The sequence below is a fragment of the Molothrus ater genome, chromosome Z (assembly GCF_012460135.2).
Source record: "Molothrus ater isolate BHLD 08-10-18 breed brown headed cowbird chromosome Z, BPBGC_Mater_1.1, whole genome shotgun sequence".
NCBI classification, from domain to species: domain Eukaryota; kingdom Metazoa; phylum Chordata; class Aves; order Passeriformes; family Icteridae; genus Molothrus; species Molothrus ater.
Window position 1 is genome coordinate 33904622 of NC_050511.2, and position 27160 is coordinate 33931781.

Below are 27160 nucleotides of genomic sequence, written 5' to 3' on the forward strand. Positions count from 1 at the left end.
ATGAAACCAAATTGCCTCTCAGCTCATTACCTCTTCTTCAACCATAGCCAAAAAAGGATGTCAAGAGAAAACAATAATAAAAAGGAAAAATACAGTCAGGCTTCACACACACATTCTCTATTTGAAATCAGGCATCACTGAAAATTACAAACAAATTTCAACAAAAAAATGTGAGCATTTGCCCAGAGTTTCTGGATGCCTATCCCTGGCAGTGTTTCAAGATCAGGCTGGATGGGACTTTGAGCAAGCTGGTCTAATGGAAGACGTTCCTGCCCATGGCAGGGGGTTTGAAACATGATTTTTAAGGTCCCTTCGAGCCCAAACCATTCTGTGATAAGCAGTAACTGCTACATTCTAACTCCCTGGTCACCTTTCCTAGTATAAACTTCTCTCATCACGTTCTGAAAACCAGGAAGCTTGTGACATCCAGAGCATACTGCATCCATCAGTTCCACAGTACAGTTTCTGTCAGAGTGCAAACCAGGAAGAGAGCTTTGGGCTGCATGCATAACTTCTTTGCTAATATCAGGTCTCTAGTTACATCTTCTGCTATATCACAGAGCAGTTGAGGTTGGAGAACACCATGGAATTCCCCTTTTTGTCCTGAATTCTAGTTAGCTTCAGTGTCTCTTCTTCCCACCACTTCCAAGCAGAAAAGGTTTCTCAAGTACCCAAGCAGCTGAAGCTCAAGCATCTTAAAGGATGGAGACTCTGAGTAATGTCATCCAGCACTTGACCTTCTGCACAGTTTTGAAAGAAAAAAAGAGGTCTGGTCAGTTCAGACGGAATTTCCTGTATTTCAATGTGTGCCCATTGCCTCTTGTCCCACTAGTGGGTACTCCTGAAAAAAGCCTGTTTTCCTCTTCCTTACATCTGCTTGTTATATAAGGTAACTCAGTGCAGAACTTACCACCAAAATAAAAAAACTATTCCTAAGTATTTCTATGCTAACCATGTGTAGCATTCCCTCAGCTTCATTACATTTTTTACAGTTACATCTAAAACGCATTTAGTGCTGGATGTTAAATTATAATACATACATTGGTATGTCAATTATTATGTTTAAGGACATTAATCTAATTCAAACACCTTCCAACATCAAGACCCAACATCATGAGCTGAAGTCTAACACGCACCTCTTTCAGCTTTCCAGAGAGTAACCCCACAAGTCAGTTATTTTTTAGGGTCTATAAAAACGTACCCGTAACATAATACACCTGGGTATTTCTCTGTTATAGTATTACAATGACAAAGCTTAAATATCATAAGAATTTGATAGCAATACCTGGCTAGCTGTTTTGTGGAAAGCCTTCTGAAAGAAATTAACCATACAATGAACTAAATTAACAGCACAAACTATAAATACTTCAACAATAAAACATTTATTTACATCATAGTAACCCCCAAACAACTTCCAGGAAGTCAGGAAATCCAAAGTTGCCTGTTAAGTACAAAATGAGTTACCTCTTCAGCACAATTTCTCTCTATGAAATGTTAGCAATAATCTATTACTTTTCTCTTACTAACACTGGAGTATTGGCAGATGAGGAAAGGGAAGAAAAAGAACTAGCCCGAAAACCCAGATTTCAGAAAGATGTTAAAGGAAGGTTTTTGGGTACTGGAAAAGGGTTGAGGAAAAAAAAGTTAAACTATTCTAAGAATAACATTCAAAACAATCTGCTTCAAATTATAGTAATCAGCAACATTTTACATATTTTACAAATCAAACAGTATAGTCAATTCCCAAATAGTGTACTGTGAGAAAAAAAAAAGTGCCAAAATTGGTAGAATCTCTTTTTTTCCAAGGCAATGGGAAAAGAGAATGACAGAATTAAAAAAAAAAACAACCAAACAAACAAACAAAAAAAACCAAAAATAACAACTTCAGGCCTGCAAACACTTAGGCAAGTATGCAGCTCCATGCATGTGCCTCAGAGTGTTTTACCACTGTGTTCAAGAATTTGTCTTTTCAGGCCTGAGGTGTTGGAACTTTTGATGTTTTTTAAGAGATACCTAATGTTTCATAGCAAAGTATTTTAATAAGGACACAAAAGCTTTCATTAGGCTAACAATCTTAAAAAAAAAATAAAGAACTTTGACAAATCTCTCAAAATATATAAAAAATACAAGCCCATGTGTTTGACTTTTAAGATATCTGAGGGTGCCAGTGGGAGGGAAGAGGAGGCTGCGATTTTTTCAAAACAACATCCAGGTGTTAAAGCACACACCTTCATTGAACTCAAACTGCTGTCCACAACTGCTCATAACTGCAGTAAAGGCAATTCAGACCCTTCTTTTATAAAAACTTAAGTATCAGAAGGCAGGATTAGTTACATACACAGCATGAACAACTTGCTTGCCAATTTAATCTAGGAGACAGTGTTGTCACTGACATCATACAGAGATATTAAGAGCTTTGACCTTTCCCTAAGCAGATAGAAACCCCCAAAACAGCATAATAATTACAAAGCTTTCCAGGGTGAGGAAAAAGAGGGAAAAAAAGCCACCCAAAAAAATCCCAAACAATAAAAAACTGAAATTACAACACCTACCTAGAACAAAGGAAGTGAAAGAAAAAATCTGCTTGAATTACAATGTGTTAAATTACTAACAAAATCTTATTCATCTTATTCAATTTTTTTTTTTTTTGCAGGATTTCCTCATGATACTTATCTCAGACCTGACAAAGAAGAGTGAATTTGCACCTTCTAATTTTTTGTGGAATATTTTTCTCCCCTGGGTTCTTGAAACAACTTATCTTATTGTTAAATCAGGTATTTTACAGCCAGTAAAAGTATGGGGTAAGTAACAACCTGTTGGATCCAATCAAAGAAATCTCCGCTCTAGTTTTTCATTCATTGTCCTTGACAATCTCAAACTCTCCGAGGATTCAAATTTCTAACAATGTGCAGGAATTTCTCTCTCTCCACCAAGCTGTAATGCTACAGAAGAACCAAGTTCACCAATGTTTGTAGACAGGCATGGCAGTTTCTGTGTCTCACAAGAACGTTAATACAGAACTGCCTCTGCAGTCATGTAAGCCAGAGGAAACTCAATTGTTTAATGACTGTGGGAAAGACTGCTTTGCTTAACACTGAACTAGGAAAAATACTCATTCTAAAGCTCCTGGTGAGTCTATGCTCACCACTTGTCCCACACACTTCCCCTGAAATTTGATTCTGGACAAATGCCCTGGTACATCTTCCCTCTGCAGAATGAAGGCGACAGAGAAAGCCCAAGCACTTACTATATATGCTTTCAACAAAAACCACCAACCACTTCTCTCGTCTTACCTAAGGCAATTCTACAAGCAAGGAAATGCCTGCAAAAAGCATTTAAAATTTGGACAGTGGAAGACAAACTTGAGCTAACCACTGAGGACTATCAATGTTTTGGATAACAAGACCTTTTACCTTTTTATTTTTCATTTGCACTCCCATTGATTTGAAGGCCATGCCTTCTCAAGTCAACCCATTTAAAAGCTTTCTAAGGGCATTCAGTTGCACTGACACTCCAAGTATTCAACTTCTGAAAAATCCAAGCCATTTGTTTCCAGCTACATGCTATGCTGAAAAGGAATAATTAAAATTCCATTAGAGAAGGTCAGAAACAGTTTAAAGATTCTTAATAAATGCCTTATGAGCAGGTAGATTTTAAGGGCTTGTATGACAAAAGCTTGAAACTTCAAATTACTTTACTGCAACCTGAGAGGCATAGTGTGCAGCACAACACCACTGACTTCAATTGGTCCCTTAATAAAGCCAGTTGAAATAGTCCTTTTGAAAAAATTGTCAGAAAATTTTTTCATGTGGCCCCATTCATATGGCTATATATACAAGACAAACAAATTGACCATTATGAGAGAAAAATTTTTGCGCATGTGGTTTAAAAGCTGCTTCTTCTCTCACCTTGCTTAAATGAAACATATGTATTAACCCTACCTTGACAACACCAGAAATCTCCATTGCTAAAATCTATCCTGATGTCACAGCCTGTCTTTTGAGCACTGCTGGCCTGGAAGCAAGCAAATGAAGAAGACAGCAGACTATTCTACCTTTCCAGATACTCAATGAAGACAAGAGTTGTCCTTATTGGACAGAAAACAGTCCTGGTACTTGGGCCTACTCTCAGCAACACAGGTCAAGGACTTTCTTTTGTTGTCAGTAAGGCAGCAAAATCTGTCATCTAAAAGATCACAACAACTAACGAAGGCCACAACCTTTGGTTTTTATAAATTGTTTTACATGAGCATAAAATCATGCATGCTGAAGCCAGCAGAAACATGGGATAGGACTCTAGACCCATGTACTAACCAGTTGCTGCTCTACAACTCGGCAAGAGTACTTCATTTTTCCCAAGCAACTGGCATGAGTCTTTAGGTTTGCATTAAGAAACAGTGTTTGGAGTATTATAGTCCAACCATGTCCTACCATTGTCAGGAAGGCAAAAAACACTCCATGATGCTAAAAATGCTGTTCCTTGGCTAGGTGCTGTGGAATGGTGCTTTAGAAGTCTGACATGCCAACAAGTGCCAGAAGTACCACTGGAAGTGCTGCAGCTTTAAGCCCGGCCCCTTCAGAATCAAAAATTTATTTTACTTTCTTGGATCCAGAAGATACTCTTCTGCTGTAGAAGAAAGATTTCACATCCACAGAGAACCACTCAACTTCAAATTTCTACCAAACTTGTGCTGACTGTATGAATCAGGAAGTGATGAGTTATAAATAAAAATACTCACTATGAGAAATAAAAGTTGGCATTGTTTTTATGAAGTTAAGACTGTTGCCAAGTTATGAATTTCTTTGGGAAAATGAACAGGTGGTTCAGCTTCAGTATGGATCAGCACCTCTGTAGAGTGTTAAATCTGTGGCTTCAGTATACAACTGTCAAAAGCATAAGAAGTAGTCGGAGTCAGTGCTGACCTTTTTGTTTATCCTTAGATTTAACTGGATGCAAAGTGTTACCTTTCTCTATCACAGGCATACCAAATCAGTAATCACATTTGTCACATTTTAGATACATGTCTACCTTAAACCACAATGCTATAAAAGCCTACTGAGTTATGAGCCTGTAATAGAAAGACTTCTGAGCACTGGGCAGGCAGAGCTCAGCTCCCATGTCACTGACAGACTGCAGCTTACTCTCCTTCAGTATCTCTCCTGAAGTAGCTTCTCCTTCCTTTAGTATCCCATTCAGCTAACAAACACTGCTATCACTGTGCCAGGGTGCCAAGTAGAGTCCCTTAAAAGACCATGCTGAACTAAGTGGCATATCTTCAAGAGTCACTGCAATAACCTTCATCTCTGGCATCAGATTTGGGGACAACAAAAAAATGACTGCTCATTTTGGTCAAATACTATAGAAGGAAAGATGTTATGAGGTCATTTCCCTCTTCCCCTGCAAATATTGAACCCAAGAAATACTCTGACTGATTTATTTGGCGATTTAAGATTACCAGTTGAGAAACCAATTAGACAATTTAAATGCTCTCACACAAAAACAAACCAGAGTAAAAAAAATTCAAGACACAGAACATAAAAAGCATAAATATGAGTTGCATGGATACCACAGATACCTGGTGTTAGACCAGCTTTGGCATGACCACACTAGAAGTTTTTAAACCCCTTGCTTAGTTGGGCAGTGAAGTCTCCTGGAGTACCACATGGCTTTCAAAGTGGTAACCCTGCAGGCATTCAAATGAAGAGGGTATTCACTGCTCTTCAGAAATGTACAAACTCTAAAAATACTAAAACAGCTCCCTTTTCTGGTCTTCCTTATCTTACTCCTCTGAGTAAACAGAGTATCAAGGGCCACTTCAAGAAAAACAATATGTATCACTGGAAAAACTAAAGAAAAAAGCTTTTTAAAATATTACATTATTGTCTTTTTAAGTGAAAAGAAAAGCTTTCTACTACCCTACTCTTATTACAGATCTGAGTGATTCCTAGTTGGCAGATAACCATTTGTCAGCTAGAGTGGAAACTTTTGTCTAAGCCTTGCAATTTCCTCTGGTTCTTAAAAATTAACACTGCAGTCTCCTGTAACTCCCAAACATGTTGCAAAGTCTGCAGGTCTTAGAAGTTAGTGAAATTCACTAAAAGCACAGTTCTTCAGCAAGTTAAAGCTTCTTGCACAAAAGTGTGGGAGCCAAGACCACAATATATCAGCAGCAACATCAAAGTAATACTTAGGCATTCAAGGAATTGAAGGATGTCTTTTGTTTTAACACAGTAAATCATCTTATGTGACAACCTTTCACTGAAGAAGATGAGCCACCCATTTTGACAGCAGGCTGCACCCACACCTACCAAGTCACATATGCACTCTACTAAGTTGTTAGCTGTATGCATTAATCCAGTTGTATTTACAAGAGCTCTGAAAATAAAATCCATTGTCTAAAACCCAGGACAGTAACCCTTGAAAAAGGGGAAGATGAGAAGACAGTATTAAAGTGGCGTATTGAGCAACTCCAGAACAGCTTATTTTCATCCTTAACTAAGGCACAATAAGGTTAGTCATAATGCACTTCAGCTTGGTAGATGAGCTCGCAAGCTGCAAATCACTTTCTGCAGCTGGAGATCTTATTTTATAGATGTTTAAAAGGGATCATGTTCAGGGTTTTTTTGCCATAAACTTTACACAGGAAATAATGACATACCAGCAAGTACAAAGAAGTGGTATAAACAAGACCTCTTGTAAGGACCCATTACCTTTTAAAGTCTCTCAGGCAGTCTTGGTGCTCACAGAAAGAATGGGTGCACTTCAGATTCTTACCCAAGAACTGCAATGCATACACAAGTGCAGGATACACATCAGCAAATGGAAAATAAACTCCTCTGGGTGCCTCAACTAGTGCACAGAGACCAAGATCATCAGAAATGCCACATGATTGTTAGTTTAGAAGCTGAGAATGGGGACAGTATGAAATGAAAAACTCACAAAGGCACTTCACCTTCCACAGACTACATATAGTTCCTTTGCACAAAGATATCAAGGGGAAAACTGCTACCAAATGAGACCACAAAAGCATGTAAAGTAGAATATACACAGCAAATGCACCTCCTCCTGTGGGCTAGCTCACAGGTCAGAGATGCCCACAAATCACATCAACTTTTAATTTAATTCTGTTTCACAACAACACAAGTCAGATCTCAAACTTATTGAATACTAGGAGCTTGTTGAAAGTGAAATCATTATAGCCATGATGCTGCAGCAGATGGCTGGAGAGTCCCCCTTCACATGCCAGTTGAGTTACATGTGCCACAAGTTTGAAAGCTAATTGAGATACATCCACAGTCTCCACCCTGTTACCGCTCCACAACTGAATGACTTTCTAACAATTTAGAATGCAAATTACATGAGAAACAACTTAAGCTACACAATGCCTAAAGCATCAACTGCACTGTCAAGTTGCACCCAAGTAATCTGAAGTGATATATCCTCTAACAACATAGTTTGAATGGCAATTCAATTCAGGCTAAATATTAAGTTGTGCAATTTCTCACACCTCATTACATAGAAGTATTTGCACCAGGTATTTGTCTTCCTTCTTGGATCAACTGTATGGTTTCCATTTCTGGCAAAGCTTTTCAAAAAAGCAAATGGAATAAGTATTCAATGCAATACAAAGTTCACAGAATCCAAATCCTCACCAGCTACTATTAAATAATTCCATCCCAGCAAGGACATTATTACCTCACTGAGAAGCCCAAGAACTGAACCTTGAGCACTGCTTTATAAGAGGAGCAATACTTGTCAGGCCAAATTACTAGCAAGACAACTCAAATCAGGAGACAACATTCAAATACCATAAACTAAGAAATAGGTATGTCTTAAAAGCAAGATTTAGTTACTGAAAAAGACCCAGTCTGTATGACAATCACACCTACAAATCTTCAAGTGTTAACAGATGAACATCAAAGCTGGAAACCAACTAAAGGTATAAACAGAGAGGCTAAAAGCCATTCAGACAAACAGCTTTAAATCAAGAGATCTAGAAGGATGTAGATCTCTAGACAAATCCCTCAGCTTATTAAAATGATCAGTCACCTCCAGATACCACAAGACAAAGGCAAAATAAAGAAATCAGTCTTTTTAGTGACTGAGTGACAGGAGTGCCACTGGTAGCAAGATGAATGGCATTAATTCTTGAGATAAAAATCTCATTCAAAGATTTTCAGAGTAGGAGCTAACAGGAATACTAAGATTTGACAGGGCAGGCCAGTACTAGAAGTGCCAAACCTTGCTCACGTATCAAGTTAAGTCCCATAGCAAATAGAAGTTTCATTGCTTCTTAAACAATATCAGCATTCCAAAAGAAATCAGCAGCTTTCTAGAACCAGAATGAGATCAGAGAAAGAAATCAGGTGTGCTTAATCTACTATAAACAGCTTGGGTATCTGCAGGCCTACACAGACCAGCAAAAGGATGAGTACTGTACAGAATTGTTAGCCTCTGCCATGCTCAGCAAGATGTACTGGGTCATTGATTTTTCTGGATCTCACATTTTCATTTTTAAGTTGGATAATTTTTTCATTCCATGGTCTGCTGCATTTACAGAGTATAGACTATTCCCAACTAAATGCTCAAAAGTGCTTGCAACACTATTGCCTTGATGCCCCTGTATCCTGGAATTTTCACCTGCTACCAACTAGTTTTGTTACTTTACAAGTGACCTGCAGTTCTACTGTGTCTACTTCAGACATAGAGACACAGCAACAGCTCCCCAAATCATGGCATTAGGTTCTCCTAATGCCAAGTGACATCTCTTTAAGTGCTACATTTTTCTAAGAAATTATCTTTCAGCACTTGCTCTTACCACAAGCCACTGAATCATAACCCAGAGAACACTTCTTTACATCACTCCCCTACACTGGGGATTACCTTACATATATATCCACATGTTTAGTGTACCCAGTACAGCCAAAGAGGCATCCAGAGCTTCTTAACCCCTGGTTTCCAAATAAGAGTACCAACACTTCAAGAGAGCTTCCCCAAGCAACCAAGAATGTATCAAACCACAGTTTCTGCTTGGCACACTTAACTTTTCAGTCACAAATGGAAAGTAATTTGGAGCAAGACTTCCAGAAGAGAGCAAGGGCATCAAGTCTACACTCACAAAAGAAAAATAACTAATCCAAATTTGCCAGAAGTGAGGTCACTTGGACTACTTACTCATACTGATGCATAAGTTTGCATTAATTCTCCTTCTGACTTAGTAATAAATAAGTTCATATTAATATGCACATTTTGGATAGCATGATCTAAATGCACTAAATGAAAAAAAGGTGCAATTTCACAGCGAAGTATAGTATTAAATATCCTCAAAGTAGACAAGGTCCTTTTTAAGTTTTCTTCAATAGAAAGCTTTCTAAACCCTGTTTCCTTTTTGTTCCTTTGAGAAAATGGAGAAGCAATTAGCATTTACAGCTTAGTTCCTGCTTCCAAAATACCCCTTTAACTTTTTTTATTATTTTTATGGTGGATATAAATCGCACCAAATTGTTAAATCACAGCTATTTTCTATGCTACCTATACAAATAGGGCTGATTTCTGGCAAGCCATAAAACAATTATGGCTGAATTCCTGTAGCCCTTTGATATTCCAGCTTGCCTGTAGGGCTTCAAAGCCATCTTTGAAAGTGCAGCGCCAAAAATCTAATTTCCAGAAGGCACAGAAGGAAAATAAGGCATATCAATTCCCACATGCTCAAACATGAACACACCAAAACCTTAGCAGTGGGATGATTATGTTTGAAAGTGACTTAGAAGAAACACAGGTAAGATATAGCAACAGTTTAAATCAAAACTGCTTCAAAGAAGGCAAAGATACAGACACCTTGAGAAAGAGGGCATAAGGCACACTACACCTGATTCCTCAGCACTTTCTGCAAGTTGGGAAGCACATTTGAGCATTCAGCTCCCACCCCTTCTTGTGTGAAAGCAAAGAAAGGGGTGACAAATAATCATAATGTATAAAAGGAAATGCAGAAACTGCCCAAGTCTGCAGAGGAAGTAAATGTACTTGACAGTACTGATACTGCCAGTAACAATTTACAAATACCTAGAGATTCAGCAATGACAAGACCCTGAGAATTTATATAGGTGTATTTTACATTTGCACTATTATTATTATTATTATTATATTTAATATGGAAGGGTCTCCCCCTCATTTAAGCTGGGGAAGCTGTTTGTTTCTGTACCAACATGGTTTCTGATAACCACAAAAAATCTCTGAGAAAGGCAAGGGGACAAGAGTATAATCCTTTCAAATAACTCCAGCAACATTTCTGCCTTTTAACATGGAATTTCAAAGAGATTCAACTGAACAAACTGAAGACTGATTACTATTTTTCTTTACGTGAGAGAAACTTTCATATTGGCCAAAGAAAACACTATTTTAGTAATATAATTCACATTGGTGTAGACACACAAAAAACACAAAACATCTTTAAACTTGCTGCTATTTAAATGTCTGCTGTTTTTTAGTCAAAGATAAAAAAATTTTGCCAGTAATTCCCACTGTGCACAGGCACACAGTATGAATGCAGATAGAGAGTCAATATTAAATCAGAATTATGGACTCTCTATTCTAAGGTTGTATAAATGAGTACATGCAAAATTTGTATAAATGAGGCACATGCACCCATACCACACTTTTTCTTTTCAAAGAATTAATGCACGTTTTAGAGGTGCTGCAGAAAATTAGCATCATCCAAAACCACCAAATCACAAAAAAAAACCAAAAAAAAAAAAAAAAAAAAAAAAAAAAACCAAACAAAAAAAAAAAAAAAAAACCAACAGACAATGACAATTTATTCTAAATTCATCGTCTTAAGAGTAAGTACCTCCCTGGTGATCTCTAACAAATTGTTTGGTCAATAAAATGAATACCAAAAGAGGGAGAGTAACCTTTAATATTTGGCCTTTCCTGATTGGTGCCCACCTCCCATTCTTTTGTGGCACTTTTGAAAAAACATGCTTCTCATGATCACTTAGAATTTTCCCTAACTTTTATGAAGTCCACTCTTCTTAACTTTGGCAACTAAAATGGCAAAAACCCTTTCCATCCCATACCTGGCCACTGCTGGAGGCATCCTGCACATAATGTGTCCCTTACCTGCTGTTAAATCATTGGGCCCCCAGTGGGCCCCCACACTGGTTTAGTGAAAGTGATAACAGAAGTGGGTTAGACACCAGCTATGTAGTATTAATGTACAGTACAACAGGCTACATAAAAATGAATGAAAGAAAACTCTCTCCAGAGAGCAGGAAGACAAAGCCTTATCTTGTATGCCAGTCTTAATCACCATTATTTTCCTTTGGTGTTTTTCATGCAAAGACAAAAATGTCAGTTTTCTTTATTTCAGAATAAAACTGTTCAGTAAAAGGATGTTCCAGAAATTTTATGAGTTTAGATTAAGGGATTGAAGTTTCAAGGCAAGCAAACTGATCTAATCACTAGGTTAGGTTCCAAAATCACAAAAAAATCTATAAAACTACAATATGTGTAAACACATTTACAGATTGTGTGCAAGGTCTATACTTAAAATAATACATACATATCAATGCTTATTAAACTGATTTCAAAAAACAGAGGTTAATTTAGATTTTAATCAAGAAAATATTGTTGTCTAGATCTAAGAACAGACTACAAAGAGGAACTAAAACCAAAATATAACATTTGTCTAGAATACACATATTGACAACTTCCCAGATTTAAACTACTCCTAAATACAAATTTAAAAAAAACAAACAAAAACAAACAAATAAGCCCAAGCCACATTTTAAGTACTCCATATTGAAACATAATAGCTACTTTTGATCGTATGCTTAAAATGTCAATCTTCAAGTAGTTTATTAGTATTTCAACTAATGTAAATTTCAGTTCAGGCATTAAGACAAAAATGTAAGGAAATATCCCTGCAGTCCAAGATCAGTAATCTAATACAACTGAACTTTTGTTTCAACACCTGCAAGGTCTGCCGCGATTGTTTGACTTTGTTTCTATTATATCACAAATTCAAGGAAGTAACCTAATGTAGATCTGCTTCATAGAAACAAATTTGTTTCTATTTAGTTTCCAGGCAATACCCACTCGAAGGGCAGGGCTAGGATGGGACAGCAATGCCTGCAGAAGCAAACAAGTATTTTACTGATGCTGGCTACTTTATTTGATTTAGGTTCAAGGGCTGGTCTTGGTGTATTTGCACACGACTGCCAAAGGCACTTAAAGAGCTTGGATGGAGTTGCTTAAAAGTAATTTATACACAAATACCTTACAGTATCTTTAAGTCAGCTGTCATATCTTTTATTTAATGAATTACCTAGGGAAGAATTTATACAGAGAATGATAAAAGCCAATATCCTTACAAGAAAGGATAGCAGGTAATTACAGAAACTGGTTGGAGGGTTATTACCTCCCCCTACTCACACAGAGAGGGGTTTAAGAACACAAGATAGGGAACACATTTATATGTTCTGGTTGCCTTTTTCTTAAGCAGAAGAGTCTTACATTCAGACCCATCTCAAAAAAAAAAATTACTGCCTGAGAAGTCTTCCTAAAATATCTCTACCCTTCAAATAGAAATGATAATGCGACTGTATGGCTATATTGCCATTTCTATTAACCTAACTGTAATGAGTAATGAGTAGACTACAGGTTATGGGTAGAATACTTTTTGCTGAAAAGTCATCACAGCAATATTCTGCAGAAATAGGCTAAAACACAGCACAATTGGAAGGGGCCAAAAAAAGCCTCACCAAATTTAAGATAGGCCCTTTTGTTTTAGAGTATTTACTAAGTACAAATGGAATCATTTACAATACTCACAGAAGCCACACACTTAAAAACACTTCAGACACATTACTGACAACCAGGCAAGGAAATAACTTGAGTGCCAAAAAGACTTAGTCTTAACAGTGCAGGAATTTTATCACAGAAAGGAGCAGACCTTTGCAGCTCTACAAGACAACACCTTAACAGTAGCAGGAAAACAGATTAGGAACCTTCAATATATAGAGAAATTTACAAGAACTGTATCATCTGATTTCTGTACAGCAAACAAAGATTACTTTGGCAACCTCTAAAGGAAAGACTAAACAAAGCAATTCATTAATGAAACACACCTTTTGGGGTTTTTTAAATTCTCAAAATATATATATATACTTTTAATATATGTTTCTTATCATTGTCTCTTTATTCCTTGTTATTCCTTATGCCAATGCCCAGTTCATTTTTTTTTTAGATATCTGAAATTTACCTGTTGAGAACTTGTTTGTATAGTTAACCGACCTGGTCCAAAACTAGTTCAACTGCACTTCCATCCTCTAATCAGCTACTAAATTTGGGGAACAATCTACATAAATACTTTCCACATTCAGTCTTCAAACACAACAAAACCAGTCCACAGCCTTCCTCCCCATGTCTTAAAAACTCCAGTGTGGATCCTATATGAAGTTATCCACTGGCAGTAGATATCCACCTCCGTCTCCTCGTTGGCCTGTCCATTGGGGTCACTCCCGTGTGTGCTGCCTGTCATGCACAGGAGCCAGGCCCTGGAATGCAGTGCCTGCTGCGCCAGTGCTCAGCAAAACAAAACCCCCATGCCCTGTGAGACACAGGTGGAGCAAGCAAACACACACTATGCACAGGACACAGACTCTCTGCAGCACCTCTACTTACTAAGCACTCCTCCAGGGAAAGGCAGGAAACTGGAAATTGGGTGCAAAGGGCTTGGCATTGGATCTGGCTAAAAAGAACTAATCTTCTGCTTATTAGTGTCCATTTTTTTCCCCTAGCAAGAGCTTATGCCACAGAGACAAAACACAACACCACCTAAGAAATACTTCAAGGTTGGACAACTTTTTTAAACGTGAAAACTTTTCAGCTTTTTAGTGATATTTAAAGAAACACTTCGTTAGAGCTATTTCAAAGCAGTACTCATTAAGACCTTTCCACAGAAACAAGTCAAAGACTACAATTTCAATATACTTTACTCTTTCACATAGTTTTGCTTTTCCTTGTAGCCATACTAAGTCATTTTAAGACATCAAAAGCATCCAGAATTATATTGTGCTGTAAGAGGACTGGGCAAGAAGAAAGCTAACAAAACAAAAAATACCTAACAAGTCAAAAAAAAAAAATCATCTGGCATCATCCTAACTACAAATACTTGCCCTGGAATATTACACAAGATCTGTGCATCTCCACGTTCAGAGAGCACACAAGATTTCAGGTTTAATCCACCCTCTCCTTCTTTTCAGTAGAAGATGGTGCCAGTGCTGTGATGACACAAACCCCCACCATGTAAATGATTTTTACCAAGTTCTTCAATAAAATACTCACTTAGAATTTACATTATGCAAAATTAAGTGTGCATATTTTTTGTTATTGTAGAGCCTGGTGCATGATAACAAGAGGAATTAAACCTTCACTTACGCATTTAATACCAATCAATCAAAATTTATTACATGAAGGGCTGCTTCAAGAACAGCAAACATTCTTGGACCTGCCATTTTTCCACACAGATGATGGAAAACAACATGATTGCTAGCTTCTAGCCCACAACATCAAGTAGTTCTATTTACACTGAATCTCCACATTTTTCCTTCTTGCATAACTTGCCCTTTAAAGTTTGCACACGAAAGGTAAAATATTGTCTTCCTCTAAGTATACAAGTATAAGAAAGTATACTAAGTATACATAGTCCTCAATTTCCCCTATAAGCCTACACCTTGTCTGTCAACCCCTATTTCAAGATATATGTTATGTTCACATTACTTCTATCTAGAAAGGGCAGAACAATTAGTGTCCCACTGAATTGGGTGGAATTCTTCTGTACAAGCTTTAGAAAAGCAGTTGCAAATAGTATGTTTAGATTTGCTGCAAACCACAATATATCCTAGGAATCACCAGCAAAATCAATCCCCCTCACACTGCTCATTCAGTTCTACTCTTGTATTGCTTTGATATGTGTAATAATTCACTTTGTTATCATAAACATTTGAAAATAGAAACAGCTATGCCAGTATTTACCTTTATGACCAAAAGTCTTATGAAAAACACATACATCCTACCCTGTATATCATGTGAGTTTTTAGACAGAATTACAGACAAGTAACTGCAGTCATTCCAATGCAATTTGTAAGCATCAGCTGCTCAAAATGCGTCGGAATTGCATTTAAAAGAAATTACATTTGATCTATCTGTTAGATGACGTTATAGCTGTCAAGACCTCTGTTACCACAGCATGCACAAAGTTTAAAATCAAATTCATACAGACTCACTGGGCTCATCCAGGTAGCTCAAAGAAACAAACCTGTACTCCTCTAGAAAGCCAGAGTCAGTGCAAGAGTTTGGCACAGTATTAACAGTGTGATACAGCCCATACCTGGCATACAAGGGAGAGGAATAAGCCAACAATACTGATAAGAGCTCTGATGACATATATAAATAGATTTAATTTTAAAAATCAATTCCCACACAGATATTTAAGTAAGTATACAAATATTTTATATAGCAGTCTGTTATTCCAGCCCTTTACATATAATAAAAGGCACATCAAAAAGGCAAAAATCATACAAAAAGCAAACAACATCTTGAATTACAAGCTAAGTGTTTTACAACTAGATGAGAAATCATAATTTTCATGCAAACGTATACAACTGTTAGAATTTGACTGTTCCTTTGTCTTTATATATGTCTATCAATCACTGCCAGGAAGGAAAAAAAGAGGATGGTTGCCTATGAACTAAAGACTGTTGGTTTAAAATTGCAGGTGTTCATCACAAGAATCTCACAAAAATTCATGTAGTCAAGCTTCAGCAGCCTATAGATTTAACTCGGGATTAAACACGTATAAACTAACTGTGTTTTCCCGCTACTGCAAGCATCATCCACAAGCTTTACATTCATGTTGCTGCCCAAATGTATCAAGTTGTCTTTTTTACAGATTCTATCAGAACAAAGGACAGATTAATCCTCTTCAACATGTATTTCCAAAACCTGAATTAAAAACTATAAAAAGCCCCAAAATCAAACCACAAAAACTGAATCCTAACCACACTGCACAACATTGTTACAAGAATAGCCTTCATACTTAAACAGTACCACAAAAAAAATACTAACAAATCTATGCCCAACATTTTACAACTTACTAAATCTTAACAATCGTGCCTGCAGTTCATATTGCCTAACCTGTAACTGTAAATAATACATGGCTTAAACATTTCTGACACATTTATTTTTCTAAGGATAAAAACTGTACAAATGTAAATAGAGTCATTTGTTTTCTTAAAAAATTTAACTAACTCCAGTTTTAATACTGAGGTATCTTCTCCCTCGTCTTACTAAAAAAAAGTGATAGATTTGATCTTACACAAAATAATCTGTTTTTCTCTGCTTCAAGCAAGTAGTATTCTACACATCCAAAAATCTTTTGCACAACAGTCCTGAAACTACACTTCCTGCCATCTAAAATCTAGAAGAGCTACAATCAATGAATATTAATATTGTAGCTTTAGTAAGAAGTAACTAGAGTTTCTTAAGACTAAAAAACTGTTTCAACAATGAAACACTATACAAATTTAACCTAACATGAAATAACGAAGGATCATCTTTTATGACTTAAGAGAGTCAGAACTGATTGGCAGTTTCAGACAGAAATCAGCATTTGCCCTTGCAGAAACATGCCTACAGGGAGAAGAAATGTAGGTAGGAGTAGCAACCCTTCCATTAAATTAAAATAAACACACACTGAGCACATAATTCACACAACTAAATCACCTAAAAAACTGTGCAAATAGACTAGAAAAGTTTTTGACACCGGAGGATGCAGCAGCCCTATTATTTCCCAGTTTTTTCCACGCTGTTTACATCTAAAGAAAGCCTAAATATGGGCTTTGAATGTGATTATTCTTTGAGTCACACCAATGAGGTGAAATTATTTATAAGAAACCAGCTTTTCTGTACCCATAGTATCTTAAAATAAAAACCACCAATTATGTACTGATGTCACTCATGTAAATAATAAAACGTGATAGCTTCCCTATATTGAAACTCTTTACACTTTAAGTCTGCGAATGCCCTTTTGAGTTCCTACTGGCTGAATTAGAAAGTGCATCTAAAACCACTGATGCACTCTCAAAGCCATTCACTTTCATACTCAGTAGCAGCAAAATTAAGTCTCAAGAGTTTCCTGTTAAACAAATGAAGTTCTTCACTAGATATCAGTCATTTCATGTGACCATTCTGCAGCTAAGAGCCACAATTGACCTAAAAGATGCAGTATGAAACCTGTATCTGTTAGATTGATGAAAAAGAAATTCCTGTGTGCCTATCATACTTAGATGGTTAAGCTCAGGCAAATTTAAGAGGGGAAAAAAAGCAAAGAAAACAGACCTAAAACTGATCTAAGTTCTTACAAGTGTAGTTAAATATCCTAATAAAATACACATCATAAAAATGGTTGCCTGTTTAGTAATCTTGATTATCTGCCTGCACTAGCTTGTTTGAAAGGAAAACTTCAATCATCTGGGAAGAATCTGCTTATGGGTCCCTATCCTCACATCACTCGGTTCACTAAAATTAATAGAGTTAAGAGTCTCATTGACTTTAAATGGAGCACAAAAAGGGGTTTTTTTCAGCTAAAAATCTTGAAAAGGAAAAATAATTTAACAAGAATAGCAAAAGGCATCTTTTACGGTAACTAAATATATTTCAAACTGTTATGATTCACTGAAATCTCATTCTGAATCAACAGACTACCTTAATGAAAACAACCAATGCTGGAAATGTGAACTTTCCAGAAGACAACTGGAGCTGGTCCTTCCTGTACTAGAACACCAAGCAACTTTACTTCCACCACTTTGTCATATAATGGTAAAACGTATTGAGCTAAGAGATGCACTAAGCAGAGCTGCTCTTGCTCCATAGAGAAAAGCAACATCTCCTACTTTTAAAGTTACAACATTCCAGTGACCAAATAAAAATTTTCACATTGACTAAGCTATTAGCACAGAAACACTGCCCACCATTTTTTTTTAATAAGAAAAATTTAGTTTGTCAAAAAGTACCACAGAGTAACAGAAATTTAACCACTCGGAACACACTAGTTCCAATGCCATTTTTGAGATATGCTTACGAGTCATCAAAACACAAGAGATATGTTTCCTTATCCAACTGAAATACTGTGAGAGTAAGTCAGGCAACTTTTGAAGAGCATCAGCATTTATAGGGCAAGAAGAAGAAAATATTTCGACATTGCCTAGCATCCATGCAATTAATGAGACGTATTACAATGCAAGTACAACAGCTCCTCTCTCAGAGGCAGTATAGCAGTGGATCAAAACTAATCGCAATCTGATGACACACCTTGTTTCACAGACGTGCTTTAAAATACTTCTACACATAGGCTGATTTTCTTCACATGAACGATGAAAGATAAGCAGCACATGCTTTGAAATATAGGTAGAATCTTAAAAATTCTCCATATCTTCTCTCAACCAATTTACATCAGCAGACAAGATTTGCAAACAGCAGAATTTGCATGACGATCCTAGTGAGCTTTTGTCTTGCAAATACCACCTGAAATTGAGTCTGGGCATGACTCTACTCTCTATAATGTGCCTAGCAGCCCTGTTGCCACCCGGCCCCTCCATCCATGAAACTACTTATGGAAATCAGACAGCAGAGCAGGCCATTGAACAGGATGAAGTAGAAAGGACAAATCACTGCACACTCCTGTATGCTCCACCATGCAAGGATAAACTTAGGCACTCAGTCATCATGAGGCAAACAGTAAGCAATAAAACCACCATCTCAAGCTCAGGATTTTAAGGTGAGACAGACTGAAAGATGAAGAATACTATTTTATTAGGTCACTCAAGCTTATCTACACTTTGTCCACTGTTGGTCACCATTACCCCTCCATCCTGCCAACACACACAAATCAACCTGCTCTGCACGCCAGTGACTGAGCACCACCCCAGTAATGTTGCCACCTTAAAACTAAAGCAACTTTGGGATACAGGACCCTGCTTGCTCTGTAGCAACTATTAGCAGAACAAACACTTGGACACACCTTTGCAAACTCACTGCCAACATCCAGTATTTCCAAAATTTCTAGCATAAACAGATAAGCAAAGCCATAGTCGTAGCTGGCAAACTGACAGTTTATCCAGCTATTCTCATAAATTTGCAAAGCAAATGACCTGGCAATAATTTATCTCCCTTGCCTCCCATAGTAGCCGGAATTACTGTGTCTCTAATAAAAAGTGATCTTTATTAACTTTATGAGTTAATAACACCTATCTTAGCTTGTTGATTTATTATTTTCAAATTGATCCATGAGCTTTACAGATAGACCCAATGAACTAAACTTTTTCCTAACATGCATACAGCTCAGAGCAGCCACTCTTAACATGAGACAAAAAGAACACTTATCAGATAACTAGGTGTTATTATGGCTTGCCAGTATACTAGTACTTGCTTTTGATTAATCTTATACACCTAAATTCAGCATGCTAAACCCATGGCTCAGGAAAAGTTTGTGAAATTACTCAGTATCTCAAAGTGGTAAGTTATCCCATGCTAAAATAACAAAGTATATAACTGCAGACAAAGTGAAAACAGGTAGTTTGACTAACACTTCAAACATGCATATCATTCCTATTAAATATGCAACACTTGAGGTATCAAACAAAACTAGTAGCACTGATTTACAGAGACCAAAAAAACCACCTTAGAATACTTTTGTCAAAAATTTTATCAGCACTTCTAAAGTAGAAAGACAAACTGCTACCACTTAGAAGGCATACATTCCCACCACCCTTTCAAACACTTTACAATCGCAGAAAACATTCTAAGTAATTCACACATGGATCATTCCCCCAATGTGATTTCAAGAACCTGAAATTTCTTCAGCATCAATAGTTTCAGGAGGCAAGTAAAGCCCATAAGTGAATGGAGTGCCTGCCATCCAGGTTACAATCTGCTGAATGAGAGCGGCTGCAGAGTTCTCCAAATCCAAGGCAGGTACAAGCACTGTACAAGAAGTCCCCTCCCAGGCTATACAAGAGGGCATCCTTCCCAGCAGTTGCCACATCATGAAAATTATGCTTACAAACAAAACCCCAAAATAAACACTCTAAAACAATTACTTAAATGACTGTGTAACTGAACTCAGCAGCTGGAGACAGAAAGCAAGTAGCAAATGATATATCCCTCGCTTGCAAATGTCCTGAACTATATTCTTATTAGCAAGCTCCACATCACACCTAGCAACCAAATTTGAGAAGCAGAATCATGTTTCAGCAAGTAAATAAATATAGCAGAGATAATAAAAGCAGAGAGGACCACCAAAAACCCTTATGCAGACTGGGCTTCAAGTGTTAGATGACACATCATCTAATTCATTGAATATGAATAATACTATCTCAGCTATTTAGGCTTCTTAGATCTGTTCTCAGGAGTTTTTCTGCAAAACTATTTAGACGGATTTAAAGTCATGTCTTTTGCAGAAGAAATAGAAGAAAGCAAGAGGAAGACTCTCCAGGACAAGCTAGGCAATTTAATTCAACAATAAGACTGCAGTATGTCATACAATTCACTGAAAACCGTTTGTGTAGTACTGCACAGATTTAAAGAGATCCAAAAAATACACTGGCAGTATGAAAATAAAAGACAGTTAATAGCCTGTACTTCAGAGGATAAACTCTGGAGATGAAATAATGTAATTCTTACACTCTGATGCTTAAGAGAAGGAAAGTATTCTAGAGAAAACAGAGTCGCTGATATAAAAAAGTCACGGCTTAGTATTTTCCAACTGAGAAACATTAAATAAAACTATATGTTTTTATCCTACCACAAAGAAAAGCTTTTTTATCTCAACACTCAAAATTTTCCTGTCTTTTGCTCCATGAACATTCAATTTATCCCCCCCCAAGCTCCATTTTATGACAATGTTGCTCTAAGGAACTGGAGAAGTACTAGATGCCAATAAAGATAACAGATCAAATGAAAGATAACGCCTAAGTGTTGTGTCTGTATAGATAAATAAACCTGCTCACTTCTTTTATTTGTACTGCTACCTCAACCAATCCCACTGCAATAATCAAGACAAGCAAAGGCTCAGGAAACAGATCTGAAAACAAAAGGCTTCTTACATGTCTCCCAGCCAAACTTGGATGGGTACAAATGCACCACACATGCACTACTAATGCACCTTTTGAGACTTTTTTATGTACTCACAAAAAGATGAAACCCAGGAGATGAACATGCAGGGTGTTGAAGGAGTCCAAACACAAGTACCAAAATCAGAACAGCAACACATGTACAGGCATCCTTATTTCCAGTCATACAGAACATCGGGAGAAAACAACACCAGCCAGAAGGAAGTAACACGTGGGCAAAAATCGCCAGTGAGCACCTACGCCTGGACAGAAGCTAACTCCGTGCCACCCACCACCAAGAGACCAGGAGTCGGGACCCAGACCTACGGCCGGACCAAGCTTTGCGACCACAGGCGCCGGGAGTGGACATCCCGCGGCAGCAAGTGCGTGAGGGGCAGAGAGGAGCCCATCCCGACCCCGGACAGCCCTACAAGCGGCGGGATAGAGCCCCGGCAGCCCACCACCGCACTGGCGACCGCTTTTGTTCTCCACCGAGACCGGCACAGTCCCACCGCCTGCGCCCGCTCCGGGCCGCCTCCAAGCGCTCATCCCAGGAGAGACCCCACTACCTCTTTTCGGCCTGGGGAAGCTCTCGTGCAGGTGAAAGATGACTTTCTCCACAAAGTGCTGAATGTTGCTGTGCTCAGGCCCTCTGACAAACACCATCCAGTCGTGGGTGAAGCCCTCCACGGTGGGTTTCTTCCTGACCTGGGCTCGGTGCCCCAGCTCCAGCTTCACCTGGACGGCACACTGCGGGGGAAGAGGCGGGGAGCGGCCGGTGAGCGCCACAACGAGCGGAGATGGGGCTGGCGGCCGGGGGGAACCGGACCCATCGCGGGCAGTACGCGGACACACGGACACAACCGTACCACAAACACGGCAGAAAGGATTTGGTGGGGGGAGAGTTGGCAAAACCAGCAATGCACCGCTGTAACAACAAAAAAACGGCCCCGCAGGCGAGGGCGTAGGACAGCCCTCGGTGTCACCAGGAGAGCGCGGGGAGGCGACCCGGGCCCGCTGTCAGGGACGCTACGTCCTGCTCTCGGCGCCTCCGCGCTCTCTGCCCGCGCTGCGGCGGCAGGACCACGGCTCCCTCCAAGTGCGTGCGCGCGCCGCGCCGCCACCGGGAGCAGCGGGAGGCAGGGAAAGCCGCATGCGAAGAGAAATTCCCGGTCACGCCAGCCCCTTCCCAGTGGCGCCGGGCAGCGCGGGGCGGAGGGCTGGAGAAGACCCGCGCTACTCACTCACCGAGCCGGCCATGCCTGGGGCGCCGGTTTCGCCGGGGCGCTCGCTGCCGTCCCCCACCCCCACCGCGCAGCCCTAATTCATGAGGACGTGGAGGAGATGGCGGGCGCGCAGAGAAGCGGCGAGCAGAAGGCAGGCATCCTCTGTTGTGCTGCTCCGGCCGGCGGCGGCTGTCGGCTATGGCTCGCGGCTCCGGCTCCCCGCGCTCCCGCGCGCGCTCCCCGCGCTCCCGCTCCCCGCCCGCGGCAGCCCCGGCGCTCGCCCCAACCCCGCCGGCCAGCGCAGCACCCGCCGCGCATGCGCACCGCACTCCTGCCTGACACAGTGCGAGGGGCACAGTAGTAAGTGCCGGGGGCGGCACCGGCCCCGCGCGACAGCCAATGGTGCGCAAGCCCCTCCGTGCGGCCCCACCCCCGCCCCGCCCCGCCCCGCCCCGCCCGCCCTTAAAGGAACAGGTTTCGGCGCGGCCGGCACCCGCGGCACCGGGCCTGGCGACAGCTCCGCCGCAGGCGCTGCCCGCGCCAACAAACCCCTCCGAAAAGCCCCGATGAACCCACTTGCATAAACAAAGGGAGGAGGATAGCAAGGGAATGCCCGACTTGCACAGGGACGGCAGGTGATGATGGGCACGCAGCAGGCAGGAAATAACAAACGCGATTCTTCCAACACGTTTGTAGCGCCAGCCTCTATTTCTACCTGTAACGGGCTGAGAGTCTCCTAAAACACGTCTACTCCCTCAAATATTTCCATATGTCGTCCGTGTATGGCTGATAACGTGGGGTTTCCTGCCAGGGGAAAATACCACTGTGGAGATGAAGTGATTGACTGTGAACATCTAAATCACGTGCTGACGTTCGTGAGATGACTATTTTTCAACAGCCATAAAATTGTCAAAAAATTGCCCGTAGTAACTTCTGGCACGTGGAAAAGTGATTTAGTTCTTTCGGTAACTGTATTTTTGACAATCTTCGTCATGGCTGTGCTGGCCCAGTGACTGGACACAGGAATACCCTTCCTGGGCCTTGCAGGTGTCACCGAGAGATGGCGCGCCGAGCCCTCGAGGTAATATCATCATTTGACCTCTCCAGAGGACCACGATTTCTATCTTCTCTTTTCATTTCGGAAATGAGCGCGCATTGCCCAAAGTTTAGCATGATTTAATAATTCCTTCAAAACTACAGAGCTGCATTTCCTTTTCTTAAAGATGTCGTAAGCCCTAATTAATAAAATCAGTACTAAGTATTGAAAAGGATGAATACAATTTGTAAAAATTCCAACAGTTACAACGTGACTTTAAATGTATGTGAATATCCATGTTTTAAAATCCTGATGTGTATATCTGAAACTTCACATATCTTCTAATAAATTCTAACCTTGAATTAGGCAAGCCAGCAGAAATAAGAACTCCTTCTGAGTCCATAAATGCACCAAAGCTGATCCTGGCAAGTTTAGAACTTTGTTCTTGAGTAAGGACTGTGGATGCAAGGGCAGAGAGGCTGGACCACCACCACCAAGCTTAATGCAGAGTGCTGTAAGCTGTCAGGAGCCATCTGAACAGAGCATCATCTTCCTAGATTGGGATGCTACTGGAAGGAATGGAGCTGGAATGTTCTCTGGAGTCCTTCAACACTGACTTATTTCTTATGTATTTCGACAAAATTATTTGTCCTCTTGACTTGAAATGGGACTGAATCACTACAAGCTGTTTTCCTATGACGCATACCAAGTGTCAAAGTAGAAATGCTTCTATTACCTAACTTCATTCATTCTAAGTGTCTTTTTAGCTAATTTAACTGAGACCACTCGGTTGAGTAATCATTACTCAGAAACATCTGCTGATTCATGCTCAAATTTGGAAAAGGAAGTTGTTTACTGTTTGTCAGTTATGAAGCAATGTTGATTTTTAAACAACAAAAAAACCCAAATACAGCATTTGTATTCAAGCTGAAGGGGTTGAGATGCAATTACAGCTATGATTTTAAAATATAAAAATTTCATTAATTCCAAATATAATCTTTGTCTGACAGGAGCAAAATCAAAGAACAATCTCGAGCTGTTAAGTGACAAACTGGTGCAACTATTGACTTCATTTTGGATTAACAGTTTAAATAAACATTCTTTGATCTCATTATAGCAGATGGATGTAATTGTGTGCATATGAATGTGCAAAGACACTGGCTTAAAGAACTACAGAGTTATAAAGGTGAAGGCAATTTTCTACAAGTGCTATACAGTACTGCTTATACAAGGTTTACCAGGGAATAATTGCTCAGTTGCTGGAAAATAAGAGACATTTAAGTTATGTTCTTAGAGGTGTTTAACAACCTGAATGTTTATGTAATCAACTCCTGCAATGCTAAAAATGCTTGCAATTTTTATGTGTGCTGAAATAACTGATACAATTGTAGGCCTCCTGAAAGGCTCCAGTTCCTGTGTTCAGAAGTCTTCAGTCACACCTGCATCAAACTGGACACATGATGCATAGATCCCAGATCCCTGATTTACATGGAACACAAGTCAACATTTCTGCTCCATATACAGGTGTGTATAGAGTGTAGAAGTGTTTGTGCAGCATTACATCTGACCTAAGAGGAGCTGTATCATAGCTGTACTGTTTCAGTTGTGTGGTGATTCCACACACGACTGAAAGGAATTGCTGCCTTTCTGTATTGTTTTCTTACACAAAGCAGATATGTCTTATGCCACAAAAAAGAAGACTGTTTCCCAGCTCATTTGGATACATTTATTGTCTTCAATATTTTAAACACAGCTGTTTTAAATTTCTATTTGAAGTTTAATTTTTGTGGCCCAAGTCTGACTGACTCTTAAATAGGCCTTGTTTTCAAACTTTTCAAAATGAAAAAGCTGATATTACTGGCTATAAATTGAACCACTGTGCCTTTTAAATGTATCATCAGTCTGAATTTCTCTATATTTGAGTTCTTTTCTTATGCAGACAATATAAAAAAATCACAGCCAATCTTGATCCAAGCCAGATATTGATTACAATGGCCTTAATCAGAGCCAAAAAGTTAAAATAACCCTACAGCTGATCTTACACATGCAACAAGAAATATGACTTACAAAGTTTCTTTGTAATGCCACTCTGACTGCCAGGATCTAGTGGCAGAATACTATGTCTGGATTGGCTTTCTTCGGTTAGCTACAAATCATGAACAAATGCCAAGCAGCCTGAGCCAAATGTATGCCTGTTTCGAGGTTTTATCTGCTTGTTAATTTCTAACCACAAATCAAATGGAAAATAAGCACTTCGGATAGAAACATATAAACTCCCTTACCAATAGGAAGGATCTGGAAGACCAAGGGCTGCATGATTTAGAAAACAATATAAAACCATTTATAATTCACCACTGGTCACCTCAGAGGAACATAATAATAACAACAGAAGATAAATGCAAAAAGGGGCCTTGGCTGTGCACAATATTACAGTATAAAATGTTGCTTGTTTTTTTTTTTGGTCTCTAGGGACACATAAGGAAATTCATCGAAACTGGAAAAGTCTTCTTGAAAGACCTACAAGGAAGTGTTTAGGGGTTTATTTCCTCACAATGGTGGTGTCCCTAGAGGAAATGCTCCTATTAGTCAGAGAAATAAAGTCAAATGCTCTACTCTGTTTACAGCTGTGTAATGACTAAGTTCAGAGAACTTGTTTTAGATTTCTCCAGCCATAGCCAGGACAGTCTGATCATATGTGCAAGGGAGCTGTTAGGGAGTAACTTCAATGAAATCAGTGTTCTCAATTCCTGGCCTGATAGGAAATCACTCCATTAGCCATCAGTTAAATATAAAGCAATTATGTGACCATCTTCACTCTGCATCAGGTTCTTGTGGTGGCAGCAACCTCAATTTGAATCCAAGTTATGGCACCAAAAACACTGTCATGGATTGACCCTCTCTGTATGCCAGGCACTTACCAACGTCTCTCTCTCACTCTCCTCTGCAGCTGGACAGCGGAGAGAAAATACAACGAAGGGTTCATAGGCTGAGATAGGGATAGAGAGAGACTACTCATGAAATATTGTCATGAAGGAAACAGGCTTGAATTAGAGATATTAACTAAATTTATTACTAACTAAATCAATAATGAGAAATAAAGTAAGACCTTAAAACACCTTATTCCCACTCCTCCCTCTTTCCCAGCTCTAGCTCCTTCCCCCCAGCAGCACATGGAGGCAGGGAATGGGGTTATGGTCAGTTCATCACATGCTGTTTCTCCCACTGCTCAGGAAGCGGACTCAGTCTCCTGCTCCAGTGTGGGGTGTCTCCCACGGGAGACAGTTCTCCATGAACTTCTCCAATGTGAGTCCATCCTATGGGTAAGTCCTCCACAAACTGCTGCAATGTGGGTCACTCTTCTACGGGGTGCAGTCCTTCACGGACAGGCTGCCCCAGCCTGGGTCCCCAGTGGATCACAATTCCTCCCAGGAAATCTGCTCTGGTGTGGGCTCCTCTCTCCCCAGGTCTGCAGGTCCCTGCCAGGAGCCTGCTCCAGCACAGGCCTCCCACGGGGTCCCAGCCTCCTCTCAGGCACCCCCTGCTCAGCTGTGGGTCTCCTCCACAGGCTTTAGGTGGATCTCTGCATCCCTGTGATCCTCCATGGGCTGCAGCTGCTTCACCAAGGTCTGCACCATGGGCTGCAGGGGAATTTCACCTCCTGTCCCTCCTTCTGCACTGACCTTGTGTTTGCAGAGCTGTTCCTCCTCCCTGGCTGCACTTATATCTGC

The 27160-nt window shown here is 39.6% G+C and overlaps 1 protein-coding gene across 1 annotated transcript in view; it reads right to left on the reverse strand.

Moving 5' to 3' along the window:
• MLLT3 (MLLT3 super elongation complex subunit) overlaps positions 1 to 22604 on the reverse strand; it is a 119444-nt gene extending 96840 nt beyond the window's left edge. Inside the window, exons 1-2 of the mRNA XM_036403653.2 lie at positions 22419 to 22604; positions 21740 to 21920 (exon numbers count right to left, since the gene is read on the reverse strand). Of these exons, the coding sequence (XP_036259546.1) occupies positions 21740 to 21920; positions 22419 to 22430 (193 nt within the window). The 5' untranslated portion in view covers positions 22431 to 22604. The remainder of the gene's footprint in view (positions 1 to 21739; positions 21921 to 22418) is intronic.
• Positions 22605 to 27160: the final 4556 nt, after the last annotated feature.